Source organism: Aspergillus melleus, assembly GCF_016097325.1.
Source record: "Aspergillus melleus strain CBS 546.65 chromosome Unknown contig7, whole genome shotgun sequence".
Lineage (NCBI taxonomy): Eukaryota > Fungi > Ascomycota > Eurotiomycetes > Eurotiales > Aspergillaceae > Aspergillus > Aspergillus melleus.
Genome location: NW_025763376.1, coordinates 1168619 through 1189665, shown reverse-complemented (window position 1 = coordinate 1189665; position 21047 = coordinate 1168619). Strand labels below are relative to the sequence as shown.

Genomic DNA, 21047 nt, shown 5'->3' with positions numbered 1-21047 from the left:
GAAAAATGGGATAGTAACCTCTCGGATAACCCGAATCTCATCCCCGGAATCTCCAATGCACGAAGAACCGATGAATGTCCACATGCCGAACCATCCATTTATTAATAGACACTCTTCCGCAGCATGGACTCCACTTCAAGTATTGCGTACTATCCCACAGTACCCACCGGCTCTAACCCGCCATGCATATCCTCGGTATCGCCAATGGGTCCCTCGACGGCAATTCGGAAATACTTCTTAAGGCGGCTCTGACAAGTGCCTCGCAGCACGACCCATCCATCACATCGTCCTGGCTGCATGCCCCGTCCGTCCAGGTTCCTCGCAACCCTGCTCCGCTGCAAGGAGCCCAGGACGTCTCGGCCGGCACAAATGCCGTGATGCGCAGCACAGAGCCAGGAACCGAAGCGGACATCGACGACCGGGCCGCCGTCTTGAACGCAATCCTCGACGCCGATGCGCTGATTATATCCACCCCGATCTATAGCCACCAGCCCGCAGGGATGCTCAAGGCGCTGGTAGATCGCATCTTAGGACCCTTTGTGGATGTCGCGTTGGCGAGGAAGACGATGGAGGGTCAAAGATCAGGGGATCCACGATTCAAGGGCAAAGAAGTGGATCCGAGGTTGTTGAAACCTAGGGTGGTGGGCTTCATGGCAGTCGGGGGATCTACCATGTCGGATCAGATCACCATGGCGCTGCCGACGCTGCATAATCTAGTGTACTCACTTCATGCGAAGGTAGTCGATCAGGTGGTGTTTCAGGGCTATGGTGCCCCGGGCTCGGTGTTGGTGATCGGGGCAGAGGATGCGCCGGTACGAGCGCAGCAGTTGGGCAAGAACGTTGCAAGTCAGCTGGGGAAAACCTTTGACGAGGCTGAGTATCTGGGACCGTTGACAGAAGGGGCGTGTCCTTTCTGCCATCTAGCCAAGATCGATCTATTTTGCACAAGAGACAACGCTGTCGGATGCGTGACCTGCGGAGCAGAGGGAAAGTTGGAGGTGGGCAACGACGGAGTGATCCGTCCAAGGTGGAACGAAGATAGCTCGATTTCCAGTATCACCATGGCAGGCAAGGAGAGGCATATCGAGGATGTGATGAGAACAGGAAAGCAGGAGATTCAGAGACTGCAGTCCGATTCGGCCCTCCTGCGCAAGCAAGAATATTGGCGCGAAGTCCGGATCCCTGGCGTGGCTCTTCCGAGTAATCGCATGTAGTTAGTTATTGATATGGATGAGTCCGGCAGGTCCAGCAGTGGCAGGTATTGTCCAGATGCTCCTTCCCTCGAGATGAGTTCCTCTCGATGTAGGTAAGACCTGTGCACCCTTCAACACTTTTCAAGACGCTCGCTCTTCGACGCATACCATACTATCGTATCAATCATTTGTATCAACAGATCATTCTTTGTCTAAGCCAGGAATTCGACTCCCTGTTTCTCTTCGTTCAACTACTTTCCTGTCCTCACCGCATTGGAAGCCACGTCTATCACTAAAGCAAATTCACTATCGCCAGTGCTCCAACATGGACCCCGGCAATCAAGCATCAAGCCAAAGTCCCTCGGTCCCTCAAAGCCAAGCATCCATCCTGTTTCAGCCCCTAATCCGTTATCCGAACTGGAGTTTCGATGACATTCAGGTCCCTTATGGCATATGCATTTATCTCGCTCTGACCGGCTTTATGACCCACCCCGTAACTCGTCACTACCCGCCTGACCCAGGTAGCTGCGTCGTTGCAATCAGCGGCGCAAGTACTTCACGACGCTCTGACATGACGCAACCAGCTTCGTCGTATGCGATCTTCTACGGGAATTATAATCCCAGGAATCATGTTGCCAAAGGAGATGAAAAACAAAACGACCGTCATGTCCTCAAAGCTGCTGAAATAGAAGCTTGCATATACGCATTGGACGACGCCATCATATCACGGGAATTCCTTAGAGATGGCCAAATGTTTGCTCGGTTAGTAATCAAATTCAGTTCATCAGGGCTGAGGCAAGCATTGACCGAGTCGATGCCGACATGGAGAAACAATAACTGGAATCTCCCCAAATCCGGCCGCAAGTTTTTCCATCTTGTCAAGGATCTTTGCGAGCATATCGAAAAACTTGAAAGGACTGGCGCCGAGGTCAAGTTCTGGTATGTGCCAAGAAAGGAAACTAAGGAGGCCAGAGAAATGGCTGAATCGTTCCTGCTATCCATTCAACCCCGATAGACATTTTCGTTCAGGCAAAGAGTGATCGGGCATAATTATTTGTATACTACCGGCAGTTTAGGCGAACGTTCCAGTAGTCGTTCTATGGGATTAGTCACATCATGCATGATTTCTAATATACTCTATATCAATCCCTCATACCAAACAACGTTAAGCCCCTATATTTATCCCCCTCTGCCCAAATCAATGAACCAGCCTCAACTCCGTCATCCCCGGCTCCCACTCCTTCAGCGCCTCTCCAACATTATACCAAAACCGCAAGCGCACGCACTCCGACCTCGCCGTCTCGATATCCCCACGATCAAACGCCCCCGCCAGCGCCCTGACCCCGGTCTCCACGCGCACGGCATTCTCCTTCTTCAGCTCCGCAATCTTGGCCTCCGCGTCCGGATCCCCGCTCACCTCCTCAATCGTCTCCTGCACCTCCATCACCTCCATCAGCGTCTGCGGGTCGAGCGCATGCTTCGCCGCCCCGTCCTCCGCCGTGACGTCGATGCCGTGCATCTCGCGGAGGAGGTACTGCGCGCGCAGCAGCGGGTCCGCCAGCGTGCGGTACGCCTCGTTGATCAGCGTCGAAAAGGCCTCTGCGCGGCGCTTCGCCATCCCCGGCGCGTACTTGTCCGGGTGGCTGACGTTCTGGAGTTGGAGGAACTCGCGCCGTAGGTCGCCCAGCGAGATGTCGAATGGTGACCCCGGTGGGGGTCCGTTGGGGAGCGTTTGCCGGAAGATTGTGTAGTGGTTTGTGATGTCCGGCGCGACGCCGCGGCTTTCCGGGCCTTCGTCGCTATCATTGTGCGTGGGTGATGTCGTGGCAAAACGACGCTGCAGAGGAAGCGTGGTGTGCTGGGTCTTATGGAGGGAGGATGTAGGTCTGCTGGCGCTCTGCGTTTGGAATCGCAGTTGACAGGCGATGCATGCTCCGCGAACAGCGCTTGCGGTGCGCGGTCTCGTCGTGGGCCCGGAGAGAGAGAGCTGCTGGAGCAATCTCTGCGATCGGATTGATGTAGTCATGTTCGCTTATATGATAGGTGATTGTAAACGATGTCTCAAGATATGAAAAAGGACTTGTCTTTTTCCCCCGGTCAAGTCGCCTTCGTTGGAGATATTAGGGCGATTAGTCATCCAATCGGCGTCGGGAAACACGCGGATCTCCGAGCATCTACGTCATAAGTCCGCGGAAAGTCCGAGGTTCAGTCCGAAGTCGTTTAGTTTCTTCATCTTCATTTTAGGGTATTATTGGCCTTCTAGCGAAACTATAAATGACCATGCAAGCTAAATAAACACCAAATAGTACATGTTCTGCGCTCGAAGAGCTATCGAGTCTTCTCCCATCTTGGCAAGCTGCTAGGTCTGCTAGGCCACCATCATTGGGAGGGCCGGGCATGTTATGTTATATCTCATTACCGTCGCTGGGTGATGACGCCAGGTGAGCATTCTTTCATCCAGCTCGTCCGAAGTGGTGTTCTTATGCTTTATCTGCAACAATCGAGGGCCGAAGCTGTTCACAGCGGACAACCAGAGTCAGAGAGCAGGATACTCTAACTTGGTCCCGTAGTGTCAAAGTTTCATTCAATGCCCCAAAGCTTGACTGTGCGATCATGTCCGCAGCTAGCAATCCATTTCGCATCGTCGCTGATATCAGTGCTGAGAACATTGCCCGCGTGTCCACTCAGCGACTTCACTAGCGACCAGTCATCCGCGCTGAAGATGTTGACGTTCTTATCGAATCCACTAGTCACGAAGAACGTGCCCGACTTGCGCGGTTGCACGGGTGCTGTCGGCGCATCACTCGAGGTCATCGTGGCACCGTCGACCTCCATGCGGCCGTTCTGTCCGTCCACCGACGGCAGGTAGGATGCCGCTGATTCCGTCCCCTTGTACCATCGCACGTCGGAAACGACGCTCTTGTGCGCTCCAATACCCCCCGTGTTTCGTACTTGACGCAGATCCCAGCATTTAACCCATCCGTCGCCGGAGCCCGACAGCACTCGGTATCCGTCAACACCCCAGTCCAGGCCGTAGATTTCGCGAATATGGCCCTCGAGAATCATCACCGTCCGACCCGTCCGCAGATCCCAGATCCGTCCGATGCTGTCCAGTCCACCACTGGCCATTAGAGAGCCATCGTTGTTGAAGGCGCAAGTGTAAACCTCTCGGGAATGACCTTCCTGTAGCAGTAACTCGGCTGTCGTTTCCACGTCCCACAGGCGCCATGTTGTATCATAAGAAGCGGAGGCGACGTACCGACCTGAGGGGTGAAACTCCGTCCGACACACACGGCCTGAGTGACCGGAGAGAGTCGCCAACGGTTCATTCTTATCGAGAGACCAAAGGCACACGTTGCCTTCTCCGCCGCCGGAGACCAGGTTGACGGTCGACGGGGATACATCTGAAGTGGGTAACGTAGCGCCGGGGAACCACGATAGACCTCCCACCCGATCCGAATGCGCCTTGAATGACCGTTTCTCCTCCAGATTCGGCACCGTCAGCAAGCTAATCCCACCGCCCCAGTTTCCAGTCGCAATGGTCTGTCCATCCGGCGAGAATCGGCAAATACTGACGGGACGTTCACCGGCAATCTGAGACCCGTAGAGATCGAATCCGTGTAGCTTCTCTTTGATTGCTTTGCGATGTTTGATATGTGTTCTTAGTGGGATCGTCGACTCTTCTCGCAAACGGTCGACGCGCGTTTTCGCACGGGGCAAAGAGAAACGCGCGATTGCTTTGCGGGCGTTCAAGAGATCTTCCGACCCCTCCGTGTAGAACTCCTCCTGCTGCTCTGCTTCCTCTTCTTCCTCGTCCTCCAATGCCTCCGCCATGTCCACATCTCCATCGCCCTGTCTCTCCGCCAGATCCGTCAGAAGCTCTCGCAATCGATCTCGTCGGTCCGCCGGTCCTTCGCCAAACAGTGTGATGGGCTCTCCGATCTCTCGCAGTCGCGCGCGCACTCGCGTATCGTCGGTCGGCACGGCCATGGCGGCGGCCTTTCGCTTTCGTTCGAATTGGGACAGAATGGCGGAGGCTCGTTCAGGCGGGATGCCAGCCGCCGCAGAGGGGAGTTCATAATCGCGGTCGACAGCTAGAATAGTGAGCACGTTAGACAGTGGTGATTTGACGGATTGTAGGTATGGAGTGCGACCACTTACGCAGATTAGCCAAGTCAATGCCCATGTCGGTATCCTGCAATTTCAGGGGAAATTAGACATTTGGGAATACATGTAAGCCACAGAAAGTTGTTATCCTTACCACGGCCTCCTCCACGTACGCCTGTCTCGAAGGGTGCATCATGGTGGGCAAGAGGGTCGACTAAGTCGCGACAATTCCTGGAGCTCGAAGTGAAGGGTGAGATTAATTCGGAACAAAGACGAATGGTCGAAATGGGGAGTCGCAGGTCAAAAAGATGGGATCGACAGAATGGTTGCGACGAGCAGAAGGCGGGACAAAGAACTGGAAAGGAATTCGATATTTCGGTGGAAAATTAGCGTCGGAAAACGACAGTAAAGACCGTGCAAATGCAGGTCCCCAGCAAACACCAGACCGAGTCTAAAATCCTCGTTTTTGGCAGACTTCGAGAGCCAGAGAAGAAGAGAAGAAAGAGGAAGAAGATGGAGATGAGATAAGAAAGAATGATGAATTTAATCCCGTGGGCGGTCAACCGCCTTGCGTTCTTGCGGCGGCCGTCAAAATAATTTTTCTACTTCTTGAAACTCTCATCCTTTCCCTCTTCCCTCCAAGTGGTGGGTTGGATATATACAATACCCTTTCTTTGTTCATATCTATATAATCTATCGCCATGTTGCTCTCCCCCGGAAGAGCCTGCAGCTCGGTCTGCAGGACCACAGCGGTCGCCGATCGATTGTCCTTCTTTTTCTTATCGTCCACCTCTTCCGCTCACCTCCCTTTCCATTCGACCTCTCGATCCAGGTCCTTCCACTCAACTCCTCGTCGCCGCTTTGACGCCCCTCGAATTTCCTACCGCGTTGCCGCCTCTTCCTCCGGTAAGGGCCGTCGATTCCACCCGAACAAGAATGCCTACAATTTCACCCCCGATCTGTCCGCCGTGGGTGTAACCACGGACACGACCGATCCCGCGATCCGGCGCAAGCGGAGACCCGACAGCGGCGAGGACGCCTTTTTCGTCAGTCGCATCGGCCATGAGGATCCCCGGCCTGTCGCGTTCGCAGTCGCGGACGGTGTCGGCGGCTGGGCCGAGTCCAAGGTCGACCCGGCCGACTTCTCGCACGCCCTCTGCGGCTACATGGCCCAGTCGGCGCTGGACTGGGAGCAGCCGGCGGAGCAGCTGCGCGCGAAGAACCTCCTCCAGGCGGGCTACGACCAAGTCGTCGCGGACGATTCAATCCGCGCCGGCGGTTGCACGGCGTCCGTGGGCCTCGGGTTACCAGACGGACGCGTTGAACTGGCCAATCTAGGAGACTCGGGGTCCGTCCTATTGCGACTCGCCGCTGTACACCACTACTCCATCCCGCAGACCCACGGCTTCAACACTCCCTATCAGCTCAGCATCATCCCGCCGCGCATGCGCAAGCAGGCATCCATCTTCGGCGGCGCCTACCTCGAGGACTTCCCGCGCGACGCGGCCGTCACGAACCTTCACATGCAGCACGGCGACGTGCTGCTGCTTGCGACGGACGGCGTCTTCGACAACCTCAACAACCAGGACATTCTGAAGCTTGTCACCAGCCGCATGGTGCTGACGGGGGCATGGACGGCCACGAGCACCACAGGCATCAAACCCGCCGATGACCTCGACATCCTCACTAGTCCAGGGGGGCTGGCGTCGTTGGCTCCTCCGCCTTCTTCTTCCTCGGCAGACAAACCTGTCAAGAAACAAGAAGACCAACCTTACACCCTCCAATCCCTCATTGCGTCCACCATCGCGGGAGAAGCCAAGATCGCTAGCCAGGATTTCCGACGTGACGGTCCCTTCGCCAAAGAAGCCCAACGGTATTATCCCGGAGACTGGTACCGCGGCGGCAAGGTTGACGACATTGCGGTCGTGGCCGTGGTAGCCGTGGATGAGGGAATTGATGCATCGTCCTCCTCATCTTAAAAGCACGCCACAATTCCTTCCTTGTCTCAACACTCTTTCTTATATATACCTTCTTCTTTATCTTTTTCTTTATCTTTTTCTTTGCGAGATCACTATATAAACCAACGATATGATACACGGCGGAGATTCTGAACGGCGCATTGTACTCTGCATTTGAACGGTTCATATAAAATAATAGGCTTTTTCTAGTTTTCTTTTCTGGTTCGTCTTTCTGGGTCGGTCTTGGAGTGTTCTTCTTTCCCTATTGTTATTCGTTTTCTTATAGAATTGGGCGGATCTGACTGTTCTACTTTAACTTCTTTTTGGCTTGGCTAGTGGTTTACGGATGGGCATGGAGAAAAGAATCTGGGTATTCCTTTCATATTATAGACGATAGACGGTCGTTCCCCTTACATTAGAGGAGATACACCACACCTACTGGCACCTACAACTACGGTGTCATCAAAATCCGAAAGAAGAAAAAAAATCAACATTTCAATAGAACAGACTGTGAATGCTTCCTACTCGATCGTGTACTGTGCATGTGCAATCAAAATGCCTGGCGAGTGGATTCAACACCCAAAAAGTAAGAATGAAGTGAAGAAATCACATCGGAGGCATAATCAAAAGCTGGCAAATAAACATTCTTGAGGAGAGAACGACGCAGGGGGAAATAATAAAAAAGCACCAAGGTAAAGAAACGGGGTGAAGCGATCCAGGAGACCCCTGTTTGTCAAGCATGCTTACAACAACTTTCAACAAGAAAGTAAAAATGATAACAAGGGGGATAGGGGAAACATCAGGTTGACAGCGAATATGACATGACTTGCACCTGAGCTGTGTTTTGATTGAAACCACCGAACTCCCATCTTCTTACATTGTGCAGGGCTCAGAGAATGAAAAGAAGGCGTACAGAGGACAAGATAGATAGAAGCTGATGAGCAGGGGTTTAGAGGTCGCAAAACAAGAGTTTAAAGGACTTTTTCTTGAATTGGTGAGATTCTCGGCTTCAATTGCTCAATCCCAAAAAGGGGGGAGGAAAGGAATTAAAAAAACAGGAAGAGATACACAAACACTGGCGACACAAAACCAAGATAAGAGAAACAAGAAAAGCGGAAAGACGCAAATTAGACTGCATGCCAGTACGGGGAGATAAAATGGAAAACAAACAACCATAAACAAAGAGAGACAACCGAAAGCAGGCAAGCCACTCATATCTATGCAGCAGCTACCGCAGTCTTATCCTCGGATTTCTCCTCGGTGGGTTTCTCCTCGGTGGGTTTCTCCTCGGTGGATTTATCTTCATTTGTCTTGTCTGCCGTGGGTGCGTCATCCTTGGTGGCCGGCTTGTCAGAGTCTTCCTTAGCTGGCTCAGGAGCTTCCGACTTCTCTGCAGCATCGGCATCGACCATCGGCTCATCCTGAGGCTCAGCGGTATCTTGCTTGCTCTTGGTCTCGTCTTCCTTCTCCCCCTCAGTGTCGGCCTTGGTAGGGGTGTCTACACTGTCTTCCTTGCTCACGCCGTTAGCCTTCAGTCTGTCGTCCTTGTCTTTCTCATCGGTGATGGCAGCCGGGGTGTCCGCATCAAGCACGGTCTTCCACTTGGACAAAAGGTCCATGGCACGGCGTCGGAATTGGAATTCCTCGTCCCGAGGGATGGAGCTGAGCTTCACGATCATTTTCAACACCTTGTTGATCTTGGTGGCACGTATGATGGCAACCTCCAAGTCGCCGTAGTTCTCCAGCTTGGTGAAGTAGCCCGACATGGTGGTCATTTCTTCCTCCTTCGGGGGCTGGTCGCGTGAAATGAAGCCCTTTTGGAGCTTGTGGCGGACGAAAAGGACTAGGCTGGATCAGCAAACAAAGTTCGGGTGTCTCAACGCGGTCAGGGGCACACCATACTCTCTTTCTCCTTCTTATCCTTGGCCTCCTCGGGGTTCACCTTCTTCTCGGGCTCCTTGGATGCCGCAGGGGTTCCCTCTTCAGCCTCCTCGCTGGCCTTGCTGGCTTTCTTGCTGCTAGCAGCCTGCTTGGCCTTGTTTGAAGCGGGGGCCTTCTTCTCGCTGGCCGGGGTCTTCGGGGTGGTAAGCTTCAACTTGGTACCGGTCTTGGGTGTCTTAGCGGGCTAGATGAGAGCGATCCAAAGTCAGTTCATCGACTACATGCAAAAGCTCGACAAGTTTCATGGGCAAACTCACCTTCTCCTCAGCCTCGGTTTCAGCATCCTTCTTGCGCTTCTTGGAGCTTTTCGACTTCTTCGCTCCCTCGCCTGCGTCTTCCATATCCACATCCTCATCATCGATGATTTCCATACTCTTGCGCTTGTTCTTCTTGGCCTCTCGCTCGGCCTTAGCAGCAGCCTTTGCGGCCGCCTGAGCTTCGCGCTCTTCCTCCTCCTGCTCTATGGCACGCTGGTGGTCCGCCAAAAGGTTCTTGAAATACGCAAGGTCGTTACCCTCGCTGGCAACGGCGTAGGCGGCGAGAAGCAATTTCGACTTGCCCTTCTCCGATACTTGCTTGCAGGTTTCGGGGTCAATGGGGCTCAGATCAGTGTTGGGAATCCAGGCGCTAGCATAATCATTAGCCAATCTGCCCGACGTACTTCAAATGAGAAGTAATTGGTATGGTCCACTCACAACTCATTGGTCTCGAAGAACATGATGGGGAAAGTTCTCTCGTGGGCGCGCTTGCCTCCGTCGGCGTAGTCCTCCCTGTAGCTACCGTCGGGTCGGCGAGCAGTCACGGGTCGCGAGCTCAAGAGAGTCTGAGGCAGGATCTCTTCGTCGCAAATGATAGACGGCCATGGGGGAAAGCTTCGAAGACGCGCGAGATAGTACTCGCCCGGTTTCGCGTCCAGGTGGGTGACGCGAACCTGCGACTTCCTCCTGTTGAGCTTGGACTTGTGTTCCGGGACGGTACCCGTGGATTTACGCTTGGAGCCGCCGGACTTCTTGGCCGATGCCGGAGTTCCGTTGGCTTCTGAAGTCACAGCAGCTTCAGGCTCGGTCGCGGCAGCAGCGCCCTCTTCCGACTTCTTCGCGTCAGTTGACTCGGCGGGCGCGCTGGGCTGCTCAGCCGAAGCTTCGGATGATTGTTTCTTCTCATTAGAGGCGGTCGCATCGTCTAGTAGGGAGATCCGAGGAAGTTCAAGTCAGCGGCCCATGTCCAAAAACAACACGCACGCGCTCTTCTCCAAGACACGCGATGGATCCCAAACGGAGAGGTTCTCTGGGAGGTGCTTACCAGATGGCTTTTCTTCCGATCCATTAGCATCCTCTGCCTTGTCCTCCTTGGAAGGTTCGGATGTCGCTTCCGTGACACCGGTCTTGGGCTCAGCAGGAGCGCGCTCAACCGACGACTCAGCAGCGGGTGCTGCGGCAGGAGTGTCCTCAGCCATGATGCGCAGCTCGATGAAAAGTAATATCAGGCGATAAGAGATACCGGGGCTTTTTCAATGGGGTGGAGGGAGGATGGTGGGGAGGATGATGGGGGAGGGGGGAAAGAAGGAGAGGAAGGGAAGAAGAGAGCGAAAGAGAAGTGGTGGAGAAGGTCGCGACGGGAGGCGGGAAGTTCGAACAACGCGTGCGGCTACCAAAGGGGGAACCGTCACCGCAAATGACGCAACGTTCTGTTCCAACAGAATCAAATCTAAAGAAATATCCAGGAAGATGTCAACCACGATGCCGAATAGCTCGGTAACGTTTCACTCGTCTTTCGACCAAGTAGTCCGTCGTTCGAGAGTGACGTGCAGCAGTCCCCAGACGCCAAGGACTCTCTAGTAGACAATCACGGCCACCAAAGAAAAGGGTCGACAACGCCCTGATCGGTGTATCCGAGCGAGAGAGAGGAGAACGTCAGATCACACCCCGCGCGGTGATATCCGCGATAATCGCGCCGGGCAGAGACGATGGAGATGAACAGCCGTTGACAGTCTCGCAGTGATCAACGTAGAGTAGCTACTGCAAAGAGTAGAGTCACAGTTTTTGTGTCCTCAGACAAAGCGACAGAGCAAAGATGAATATTCCTGGGGATCATGTTCAGCGAAATCATTGGAAATGTTTCGAGGGAAGCAAAAGCGACTCACCTGGTGGCACAAGCAATGGTTGATGTCAACAGTGACACCCGAACGGAGAGCGACAAGGAAAGCCCCACGATCGCAAAGGTCGGTCGATGCACGAAGATACAGGGGGCAATTGAAGGGAAGCGTATTCAATTTAAGCCGGAACTGGAGGGGGTGAAATAGAGGAGAGAGGGAGGGAGGAGGAGAGAAGTTTGGAATCGAGTTAATTACTGGGGATCTCCATATTATTATTCATTCTCGCCCTTCCCCTTCTGCTTTCCCGCCTCGCATTCACTCTCCGTTCACCCTCGACAGAGCGGAGTATAGTAGATACTGGAATATTTCTTATCTACGTGGTTCGACGAATTTATAAAATATCAAGCAAATGAACCAGACCCTGAATGTCTACGCCATACCTATACAATTCTCTGCTCTGATCAAATACGACTAACATGCAGGCAAAACGATAACCCTCTGAACCCGCCGCAACTGGCGCATGCCAACCGTCCCGACCAGACAGAACGAGACCAGCAGTCCAAACGCCCAGCTCTTCTTCTCCCAGTAGTTCGGCACGTTCATGCCACAGAGACCCGCCACCAGCGTCGCCGCCGCAAGCCCGAGCATGCAGATCTCGACCTTCGCCTCAAGCACCATGATCTGGTTCCTCCGCACGTCCAGAATCGACTGAATTGTCGCCTTCGTCTGCTGGATATTCCACATCAGACTCCCCGTCTCCTGCACCACCCGGTCACTCGCCTTATAATACGCCTCCAGCAGATACTCCAACGTCTACATGCGGTGCGATATCCAAAAAACCTAATGGCCAGCAGATGGAGTAAATCTCCTGAAAGTCAAGCACACAAGAAAAAAGTAGAGAGAAAAGGTCACTTCAACCATCGCAACAGTGTCAGTTGGGAATAATGAATCATTAATTGGGCCTCCCCTCGAAGGAGGTGTATATATACATGCGTTCCTGATAAGAATAAAAAAGTCGGGCGTCGTCCAAGGGTAAGTAGGAAGCGGAAAGATAGTGTAGAAACGTGAATTCTCAGGGATAGACTCGAGATAGGGCAACCTATTCCAGACTCTCGTCATCGGACCAGCCATCGGCGTTCCCAAAGCCCTCCGTCGGCTCCGATTTGTGTATACGGACCACCCACAAGAAGTAGTCCTCCAATGGTAGCAGATACAGGAGGATTCCGTTAAACCTCCATCCCAGAGCACAGACGACTGCCCCGGCAATAGCGTCGAGAATGAAGTGGTTCGCCGTGGCAACGATTGCCGCCAAAATAATGAATGGGTACGAGAAGCCCAGAAGCAGACAAGCCAGTCGGCGCCATGACGGGATTCGCAGTCCAAAGTACCGAGTCAGTCCGATAGAACGGCGATGATGAGCAGGTAACGGGATAGTCATGATTGTCAGTCCGATCATCAGAGAGTATCCAAAATGCAACGAAGGCATGGCGGCTTCATCGTGATTTCCGTTAGCCGAGAAGACGATATCGAGAGGTGCGGCGAAGAAAAAGCCTCTTACCATATTGATTACAGAACCTATTCTCCGTCCACACGCTGCCTGCGCCGTTCTCCCCGTGTACCGTGTCTACGAAACCGTAGGTGCGTCCCAGCTCTCCATCGGGGCCCTCCGCGGTCTTATCGCTCAGCAGGCGAGGTGGCATGCAGGGCCACAAGGTAAACACCACGAAGGCAAGAAGATTGCACACTGCCAGTGTCCGTCTCCGAGCCTGATAAAGAAGCGGGCCCGCCGGGGACCCGCTCTTCACGCCTCGAGGCTTTCCGGGTTGCGACTCGTCGGACCTATTGCGGGTGGTGGTGTAATAGTAAAGCCAGACAAGGAATGCAATGGTGCCGGGTATGTGAATGAAGGAGTATATCCAATTGGTCCATGTCATAAGCTTAACGTGCCGGAGGAAGAATTGCTGGATCGGAACCTCCCAGAAGATCCCGAGGGCTTCCTCGATACGAATCAACTGCAGTGCATGCTTTCTCGCCACGTCTACAGTTCCCTCCCGGAGCGTGACGGCAGTGAATGCTCGACCCAGCTGGTACGTCTGCGTTGTTATTTCCGGTCAGTTTTCCATCTTGCTTCCGGGCGCCTCTCCACGGCACCGGTGGTCTGGTGATCGATGAAGTAACGGCAGAAAATAATCAGGAAGATGGGGGGATTCGCACCCAGTATACCAAGGCCCAGTACCAGCATTCGGCGAGGAATGGAAGTTTTCGAAGCAGACGACTCAAGAAGCGATCCTGAAAGATGACGGTGTTTGGCGAAGTCACCTCGAACGAGTACGAAAATAGACTGATTCGCCTCCGGTGCCACGAGCTCGGCTCGGGCTGCAAGAGGGACGGCGAGGCAGAGCGACGGTCCAATAGGCCATCTTTTGCGGTTGGCGTGGAAAGGCCTGATTCTACCAGGTCTGGAGATTCGTCACGAGGCCAGGCGCCTGACCGGCGTCGAGTCCGACGCGTCGCGGAAAAAGAACCGGCGCTGCGATTTATCCAAGTGCCGCCAAAGAGAAGCACGATAACCACCAAGGGTTCCAAAATTGCACCGGCGCCCATGTCGAGACCGTAGCGATGGTGGGGAACGAGAAGGGAGAGGGGGGAAAGAGATAGCCTGCTTAGGGCGAAGTCGCGGGGAGAGGAAGAATAGCGAAGGGTATCGAATACTGTCGGGATGCTGATTGCCTATCTATACAGGGGTAGGGCCAACAGGAGGGTTATAGAAAGAGAAAAAGAAAGCTCGTCATCCTAGCCATGCACTAGAATGGCGAAGAGGAAACGAGTTGGAGCAAGGAAAAGGGAAAGTGAAAGGGAAAGAGAAGAGGGAGAGCGGACGTAAAACGAAGGTCAGGCAGTACTAAGTACTATAGTCGGTCCGTTGCCACGCTTTTTTTTTGGCGGAGGACAAGCGATTATTATTGTCGTTGCTTGAAATTATGCACAATCATTTGGGGTGGGGGCAAGTACATACATTTACAACCCATAAGGTAACAGGTACGGAGTGTGAGGGCTTGTATCCGAGCCAACTTCTTCGTATTTGGCCAGGGGAGAAGGGCATTATTCGCTGGCACGGATGGACCCAGCCAAGAGCACGAGACTTTTCTTTTTTGGTCTTGCTCTTCCTTGCTTATCAATGCAGATGAACCCCCCCCCCGGACGGAGGACTATAAGATACACCAGCGGCTGGAAGGAGCGACGAGTCCGCCCTACGTAGGATCACGGACCTACTAGCGGCTTGGTAAAACCAACGAGCAATTTAATAGCTCGGAGGTGGGACGGGTCGGATTTCATCTTTGGCCGGTTCTGATTAATATTTAGCGCTGCCAGTGCCAGCTCACCAAACAAAACACGGTAAGCTGCCACTTGAGCATTTGCCTCTTCCGTTGCTGATTGCGGGAATGTGTCCATCTGTCCAGGGAGGATCAATAAGAACACTACCCAGTACCCCCAGTACTCTGCAGGATGTAGTACTCTGAGCACCACTCCGTCACTTAGCGAATTGTTGGTTGTTGGTAACTTGGTTGTTGGTTAGTGGATCAGCCCTGTCGGAGTGGAACTACTTACCCAATCTAAGAGTTGGTACTAGTGGAACACCTGCAAGGCCAAGCATGAAGCAGGAATTGTGAATCTCCTTCATAAAAGTCGGGCCAAAACTCCGAAAACGAGAGCGAATGCCAAGATGCTCAGACTTATAAAGTACTGAGCACTTCGTACAGTCCGCTGTTTCGACGATATATATTAACGCTCTCTCGCCCCGGAGATGCTCTTCATTGACGGGACCTGATAGCTTGAGTCCATTCAAAGATTGCCCATCCCTGCCACTATCGTGTACTCTTCTGACACACTGCTGCTCATCAATCATTGGGACCAAATTAATCCGATCAGATCCGTCCTGAATCTACAGAATAGCTTCCTTCCATTGCCGTGACCATCGGAGGCGGAACCCCTTCGGTGCCGACCATTTCCGTTACCTCCGATGATTTAATGCTGAAATTATGCAGGGGATATACGCCGACGCACAAAAAAATTTAGAGGAAGGCTGGACTCCGTAGATGATGACCAAAATGATGGACGCATCTATTTGTGATGATCCCGAGGAAGGTTGTAGAGGAAGACAAGAGGACTTCTCGGGTGTGGCAGACATGGAAATGCTTGGCATGTTGAAACCTCAGGCATCTCCACTTCCACTGTCTCGAGTGTCCACTGTCCAGTGACCCCCCTGACTACACCGAACTGTCGCTGTGACCAGGCATGGAAGACTTATCCGGATCCCGATGATCAAGTTTGGCTCTGTCTCGGGCTCTGAACGGTTTCGCTCTTCGCTCTACTCAGTACCGCGCGAACTACGATGACGTCATCCGGATGCACTGTCGCCATGTTGACTTCATCGCCTTCAATTCCCAGTTGAACATTACTGTATGGGGTAGCCATGGGGTACGCTCGTTGTGCTTCTGTTAACCATGACTGGCGACTTGTTCCAAAAGTGAGTTAACCTTTACGTCAGTCAAGCTCACACCACAGCTGGCGACCGATATCCGAATTCTCCCCAATCTGCCCCAATTGATACTATATATCGATAGCTACGATCTGACAATACAAGTGCAGTTGGTCATATCAATCAATGAAAGCTATTCACAACCCATAAATTGAGTCATCCATTGAAAGTCTTTAGCTACCTTCTATATCCCCGTTAGTAAAAGGTTCTTCCATCGCCACGATGTTGTCGGTGCCTCAAACCGCCGTCGCTGCTAGGAACATGCTCGGTCTCGCCTCACGGCAGTTCCCCAAGGTCGCCGCATCAACAGTGCCGTCTGCGCGAAGCTTGTCGACTAAGAAGAATGTAGACAACGATGTGACTTTGCTCCAAGACAAGAACGGGTTTGGATTCGCTCGATCGAACCCCAGACCCCCCAAGCCAAGGAGCAAGGGTGTCACAGAAATCAGAGGTCCCTACTACTCGGTATGTCCCACTCGATTGACTCGTGTATAGACCCCGGAGAAGACGTATCAAACTAAATGATGGTTTCCAGGTAATGGGTAAGAGATATCTTGCCGATGTGCTGGAAACGTAAGTTAGCGTCGACCATAGGTATGAACGAGTGTTAACAATACATGCAGCATGGGAACGCATGTGGATGGATTGAAGTTTGCAGGTGGCTCGTTCTCTCTCTTTCAAGAGAAGCCTCTGAGAGAGCTGATCGAGCTGGCTCATGAGCATGGAGTTTATGTATCAACGGTGAGCATTTCACATCAGCTTGAGCAACGATCGATGGGTTCTAATCGCTATACGGCACCACATAGGGCGGCTGGGCCGAGCATCTTCTCACGCACCCGGATCCGAACGCTGTATTCGACAAGTATCTTACCAAGTGCAAAGATCTTGGGTACGCTGATTCCCCCAGGAACCCTCGTCTTCCATTGGGTACATTTCTAACTTGTCCGTATATAGATTCGACGTGATCGAACTATCATCCGGCTTCTTGTCGTTCCCGGAAGATGACTGGCTCCGTCTGGTCGACAAGGTCCATTCTTACAAGTTGAAAGCGAAACCTGAGTTGGGAATTCAGTTCGGTGCTGGCGGCGACACCCCGGCTTCTGGTCTCGAGGCAATTGGCACTTCCGACCCGGGCAAGCTCGTTAACCTGGGCCAGAAGTTCCTGAATGCCGGCGTTGAGCGCCTGATGATCGAATCCGAGGGTATCACAGAGAACGTGGAGTCGTGGCGGACCGACGTGGTGTCTAAGATCATGAAGGAGCTTCCATCTGAGCGCGTCATGTTCGAGGCAGCGGATCCCAAGTTATACAATTGGTATATCCGTGAGTTTGGCATTGATGTCAACCTGTTTGTCGACCACAGCCAGATTGTGCAATTGTCGTGTCTGCGCCACGGAATCTGGGGCACTGCCGATACCTGGGGAAAGATCGTATCGTTCCGGCCCTGAGCTCTGGGTATTAGTCTGATGTACTGTAGATCATGCACTCTGCAGGATAATTTTATGATTAATGTATATGTATTCCATCCAAGTACTACTCAGTAGGCTGCGATGCGGAATGGAGCAAGAGGGCGCCTTAGTCAGCCGCGGAAGCTGCTCCGCGGCGAGTCCGGGGAAAGCAGCGCAAACCTTCCTTTCTTAACTTAACCTTCAACTTCCAACCTCCAACCGTCCGTCGCGTCTCGTTGCTTTGATTCGTTTGATCCCGTTGGAAGAGATGTTAAACACCGGCCTCGGCTAGTCTGGCTGGGGTTCCGTTTCGTTCGTCCGGTTATCCGCAACAGCACGGCCCCGCGATTCGATAACCTTGATCTCCTCCGAATCCGACCTGCCTTTCCTTGAACAATATTGAATCCTTCGTGTACCATCATGCCAAAAGCTATCACTAATCCCGGGGCTAGACTGCGGTGCAGAAGAGCATGCGACAGCTGCAAGCGGAGAAAGCAGAAATGCAACGGAGAACAACCATGTACAATCTGCGTCCAGCGCCACAAGGAATCAGAATGTCACTTCTCGGACAAACCAGCCCGCCTGCTCAGGCCTAGTAGCCAGTCGAAGGAGACGATGCTGCTCAGTGAGCATATGGTGTCGACACCACAGAGGCAGACGGCCATGGACCGCTTGTTGAATTCGTTGGAAGACCACAGTGCCAACCTCGAACAACAGGCTGCAGATGATAAGGAAGGTGCAGCCCCGGTCCCGAAGGTCGCCAGGCTGCTTCGCGACGGTCAAGGGAAGTTCATGTACATCGGAGACTCTGCGAGTTTATCCTTCCTACAGAGTGTGCGCCGCATTGTCTCTTCCTCAATTGGCAATTGCGAGTTTACGGAGGATACGTCGCGCCATTCAATGCTCGAAGCTTTCCAGAGTAGCTTCACTACCCAGACTGGGCCGTTAGTTCCGCCTCCCAGTAATGAAGAGGCCCAGCGCCTGGCCCGTCAGTATGTTCTGGCTACAAGTCCCCTGCTGGATCTGTTTGACCTGAATGAATTCCATCCGCGGCTTGCCAACTGGGTCGAAAACCCCACGGGAGACGAGGACACCGTGAGCTCCATCTTCTACCTCGTTCTTGCGATCGGCGCACAAGTATCGGACACCAACCAGACTTTGGCCGAGCAATATTTTGTCAGCGGCCGCCAGCTGGCGTTCTCGGCTTTTACCGAAACCCCCAGCAGCTATACCATTCAATCATATGTATTGATCTCGATGTACATGTTAGGTGCTTGTCGGCGCAACGGAGCCTTTATGAATCTTGGAATTGCATTAAGGGCCGCCTATGCTGTTGGGGTTCATAGAAGAGACGCAAATGCGCTGTTCTGCACGCGAGAGCGACGGGTTAGGGAACGCGTTTGGAAAAGTCTACGCATGATGGACCTCTTCCTAAGTGCCTCCTTGGGTCGCCCTCCTGCCACATCCGACTTTGACTACGAGTCCCGCGAGGACAATTTGCCCATAGGCGAGCAACAGCGTCTCCAGCCTGGGGAGCAACTCTCCTTGACGGTGGTTTCGCTAAGTCGTATTTTCGAGCGAATCTTGACCGAGGTTTACATGAAACAAGTCGTTTCCCTCAATGTGGCCGACACGATATCAAATCAGCATCGCGCTTGGGTCCGAAACCTCCCTGCTTTCCTGCAGATGCAAACGGAGCGACTCGAAACCGACTCCCTCGAGACCACACTGGCCGCGGCCCATGTCTTCGGCTCCTACTACTGGTCCATCATTCTTCTGACTCGGCCGTTCCTTATTTTCCGGGTATCGCAGTATGTGAGAAATAAGAGCGACTCGGGCAACTTCACCGAAATCAGAACAAGCAGCTCCCGCATTGCTCTTTTTGCTGATGCATGTGTCTACTCGGCGTTGCGAGGGCTGAACATTGTTGACGGACTCTCCCGATACACATCACTGCCGCGACGACTGCCCTTTCTGATCAATTCGGTGTTCAACTCCGCCATCGTTCTGGGCGCAGCCTTCTTCGCCGACTACGACAACTTGCTTCCTCTTGAAGAAGGCATGGGCAAGGCGGAACATTTTCTCGGTCTTTTTGTCCCCCATGATCCGCACGCGTGTCGCTTCTACCAGATCATAAAATACCTCCGTGCTGCGGTGGCCGAATATGTGCGACGACGCAATCGCCAATGGATGGAGCGCCGCAGCAGACAAGTCGACCAACTCTTCGGCCAAGTCGGGCCAGCACATGAGACTGGTCCCGTAAATAATAGCGACGATGATGACGACAACAACGACAACGTTCCAATCACCCGCCCAAACGAACCTACTGTCCCCTCTCCTTTATCACCCGATAAATTCACCGGCTCTCTCCCATCCCAACCACCCGACCCGACGGCTGCCGCGACTGCACACCCCGACAACGACATCTGGGACGCTCTCTGCGGCGGAACCGAAGGCGCCGCTGCCGCTGCTGCCGCCGCCTCCCTTCCCTACGACACGGCCATCTCAACCCTCACGACCACTGGCATCCCAATCGGTTGTTCGCCAGGCGGCACCATCCCCTCCGGCTCGCACATGACCGATCGATCCGGCCTGGCGGATGCTCGCGGCCAGACCCCGTTGTCGGACGTCATGCTCCCGGATAACGGTCTCCTCTATATGGCCGAGGACCTCCCTGTGTTTGGCATATGGGAGGATACTTGATCTTATCTTTTCCCTCCACCTTGTTCCGTCTACATAACGCGTGCATATCCCTCTCTTCATCTATCTATACACATACTCCTTTCTTCTCTATCAACGGGTCTTATGCGCACATATCGTCTTGACAATCCGCATACGCGGAATTACTAACCAACCTCTTTTTCTTATTCAATGTTACCTTGATGACTATTTACTACATGACAGTTTCATGTCTGAACCCCTCTACAGATCTTGGGCAATTTTGGAGTTGAATGATTACGATTGATTCGGCAAGGCGCTGAGGGCGTTTTAACAATTTGAATCAAAGTTGAGATGTACATACATGACATACCACACACAGTTACTATTGGAAATTCTTGAACATATATCAATGTGGCTTGACTTTTGCATACATATTTGTCGGGAAAGGGAAATAAAAACACAAACACAACCTATATGTACCGTACATACATACCAAAGATAGCAAGGAAATGACAGGAGGGAAAACGAACGATGCGAAAAGGAAAGAAAGAGAGAGAAAGCCCATAATTAGAGTTAAGAGAGAAGAAAAGCTGGAATAGAAGAAGACGAGCAGACGCATGGGAAGGTGCAGAGAACAAGTCCTCCAACCAACACGACCATAATAAAGTATAGGACAGGAAGAGGGTGCAACAAAAAAGTAAGAAAAAGAAAACCGATGACATGGTAGATGAGTCTCTTCGTAAGCCAGGCAAAGGCACCGAATGGACTGATCTGAAGATGAGTAGAATAAAGGAAAAGTGACAAGAAGGGCACGTCAGAGAGCTGCCGCTGTCTTCCAAAATTACGTATTGCTTCAAAACTGGCGAAGGGGGAGGGGAAAGGGGACAAGAACATGTCTAGGTCGCTGAGGTCGCGTAAAAAAGCAAAAATGGGAGAGTGTATAGACGGAAAATGAGAAGAATTATTCTCAGGGCATTGGTTCGGAAAGTGACGATGAAGCAGGTGGGCCATGACTAGAGTTTAATACGCATTACAGCGTGAGAGAGAGAGAGGCAGAACAAAAGTAACACAACAGTTCATATCCATGTTGCGCGTGCAATTCCGC

The 21047-nt window shown here is 52.8% G+C and overlaps 11 protein-coding genes across 11 annotated transcripts; 4 read left to right on the top strand and 7 right to left on the bottom strand.

The window, feature by feature from the left end:
- Positions 1–182: 182 nt before the first annotated feature.
- On the top strand, positions 183–1214 carry LDX57_011317 (flavodoxin family protein; the record flags this gene model as incomplete). The annotated part of the gene is made up of 1 exon (XM_046093063.1): positions 183–1214. The coding sequence occupies one exon, from the start codon at positions 183–185 to the stop codon at positions 1212–1214; it is 1032 nt and encodes a 343-aa protein (XP_045949041.1).
- A 682-nt stretch (positions 1215–1896) lies between these two features.
- Positions 1897–3273, bottom strand: LDX57_011316 (J-type chaperone JAC1). The gene has a single exon (XM_046093062.1). It carries the CDS (start codon positions 3217–3219, stop codon positions 2392–2394), a length of 828 nt encoding a protein of 275 aa, XP_045949040.1. The 5' UTR covers positions 3220–3273; the 3' UTR covers positions 1897–2391.
- Positions 3274–3773: 500 nt separating this feature from the next.
- On the bottom strand, positions 3774–5496 carry LDX57_011315 (putative pre-mRNA splicing factor; the record flags this gene model as incomplete). The annotated part of the gene is made up of 3 exons (XM_046093061.1): positions 3774–5287; positions 5355–5388; positions 5455–5496. 3 exons carry the CDS (start codon positions 5494–5496, stop codon positions 3774–3776), a joined length of 1590 nt encoding a protein of 529 aa, XP_045949039.1.
- A 505-nt stretch (positions 5497–6001) lies between these two features.
- Positions 6002–7279, top strand: ppmA (type 2C protein phosphatase PTC7; the record flags this gene model as incomplete). The annotated part of the gene is made up of 1 exon (XM_046093060.1): positions 6002–7279. The coding sequence occupies one exon, from the start codon at positions 6002–6004 to the stop codon at positions 7277–7279; it is 1278 nt and encodes a 425-aa protein (XP_045949038.1).
- Positions 7280–8475: 1196 nt separating this feature from the next.
- Positions 8476–9024, bottom strand: LDX57_011313 (uncharacterized protein; the record flags this gene model as incomplete). Its single annotated transcript, XM_046093059.1, has 1 exon — positions 8476–9024. One exon carries the CDS (start codon positions 9022–9024, stop codon positions 8476–8478), a length of 549 nt encoding a protein of 182 aa, XP_045949037.1.
- A 351-nt stretch (positions 9025–9375) lies between these two features.
- On the bottom strand, positions 9376–9901 carry LDX57_011312 (uncharacterized protein; the record flags this gene model as incomplete). Its single annotated transcript, XM_046093058.1, has 2 exons — positions 9376–9770; positions 9895–9901. The coding sequence occupies 2 exons, from the start codon at positions 9899–9901 to the stop codon at positions 9376–9378; spliced, it is 402 nt and encodes a 133-aa protein (XP_045949036.1).
- Positions 9902–10409: 508 nt separating this feature from the next.
- LDX57_011311 (uncharacterized protein) lies at positions 10410–10655 on the bottom strand (the record flags this gene model as incomplete). Its single annotated transcript, XM_046093057.1, has 1 exon — positions 10410–10655. The coding sequence occupies one exon, from the start codon at positions 10653–10655 to the stop codon at positions 10410–10412; it is 246 nt and encodes an 81-aa protein (XP_045949035.1).
- A 1110-nt stretch (positions 10656–11765) lies between these two features.
- On the bottom strand, positions 11766–12038 carry MRS2_3 (magnesium ion transporter; the record flags this gene model as incomplete). Its single annotated transcript, XM_046093056.1, has 1 exon — positions 11766–12038. The coding sequence occupies one exon, from the start codon at positions 12036–12038 to the stop codon at positions 11766–11768; it is 273 nt and encodes a 90-aa protein (XP_045949034.1).
- A 355-nt stretch (positions 12039–12393) lies between these two features.
- On the bottom strand, positions 12394–13898 carry LDX57_011309 (phosphatase PAP2 family protein; the record flags this gene model as incomplete). The annotated part of the gene is made up of 3 exons (XM_046093055.1): positions 12394–12785; positions 12853–13387; positions 13509–13898. The coding sequence occupies 3 exons, from the start codon at positions 13896–13898 to the stop codon at positions 12394–12396; spliced, it is 1317 nt and encodes a 438-aa protein (XP_045949033.1).
- A 2158-nt stretch (positions 13899–16056) lies between these two features.
- LDX57_011308 (phosphosulfolactate synthase) lies at positions 16057–17281 on the top strand (the record flags this gene model as incomplete). Its single annotated transcript, XM_046093054.1, has 5 exons — positions 16057–16299; positions 16370–16407; positions 16458–16575; positions 16641–16723; positions 16789–17281. The coding sequence occupies 5 exons, from the start codon at positions 16057–16059 to the stop codon at positions 17279–17281; spliced, it is 975 nt and encodes a 324-aa protein (XP_045949032.1).
- Positions 17282–17896: 615 nt separating this feature from the next.
- On the top strand, positions 17897–19984 carry LDX57_011307 (putative C6 transcription factor; the record flags this gene model as incomplete). The annotated part of the gene is made up of 1 exon (XM_046093053.1): positions 17897–19984. One exon carries the CDS (start codon positions 17897–17899, stop codon positions 19982–19984), a length of 2088 nt encoding a protein of 695 aa, XP_045949031.1.
- Positions 19985–21047: the final 1063 nt, after the last annotated feature.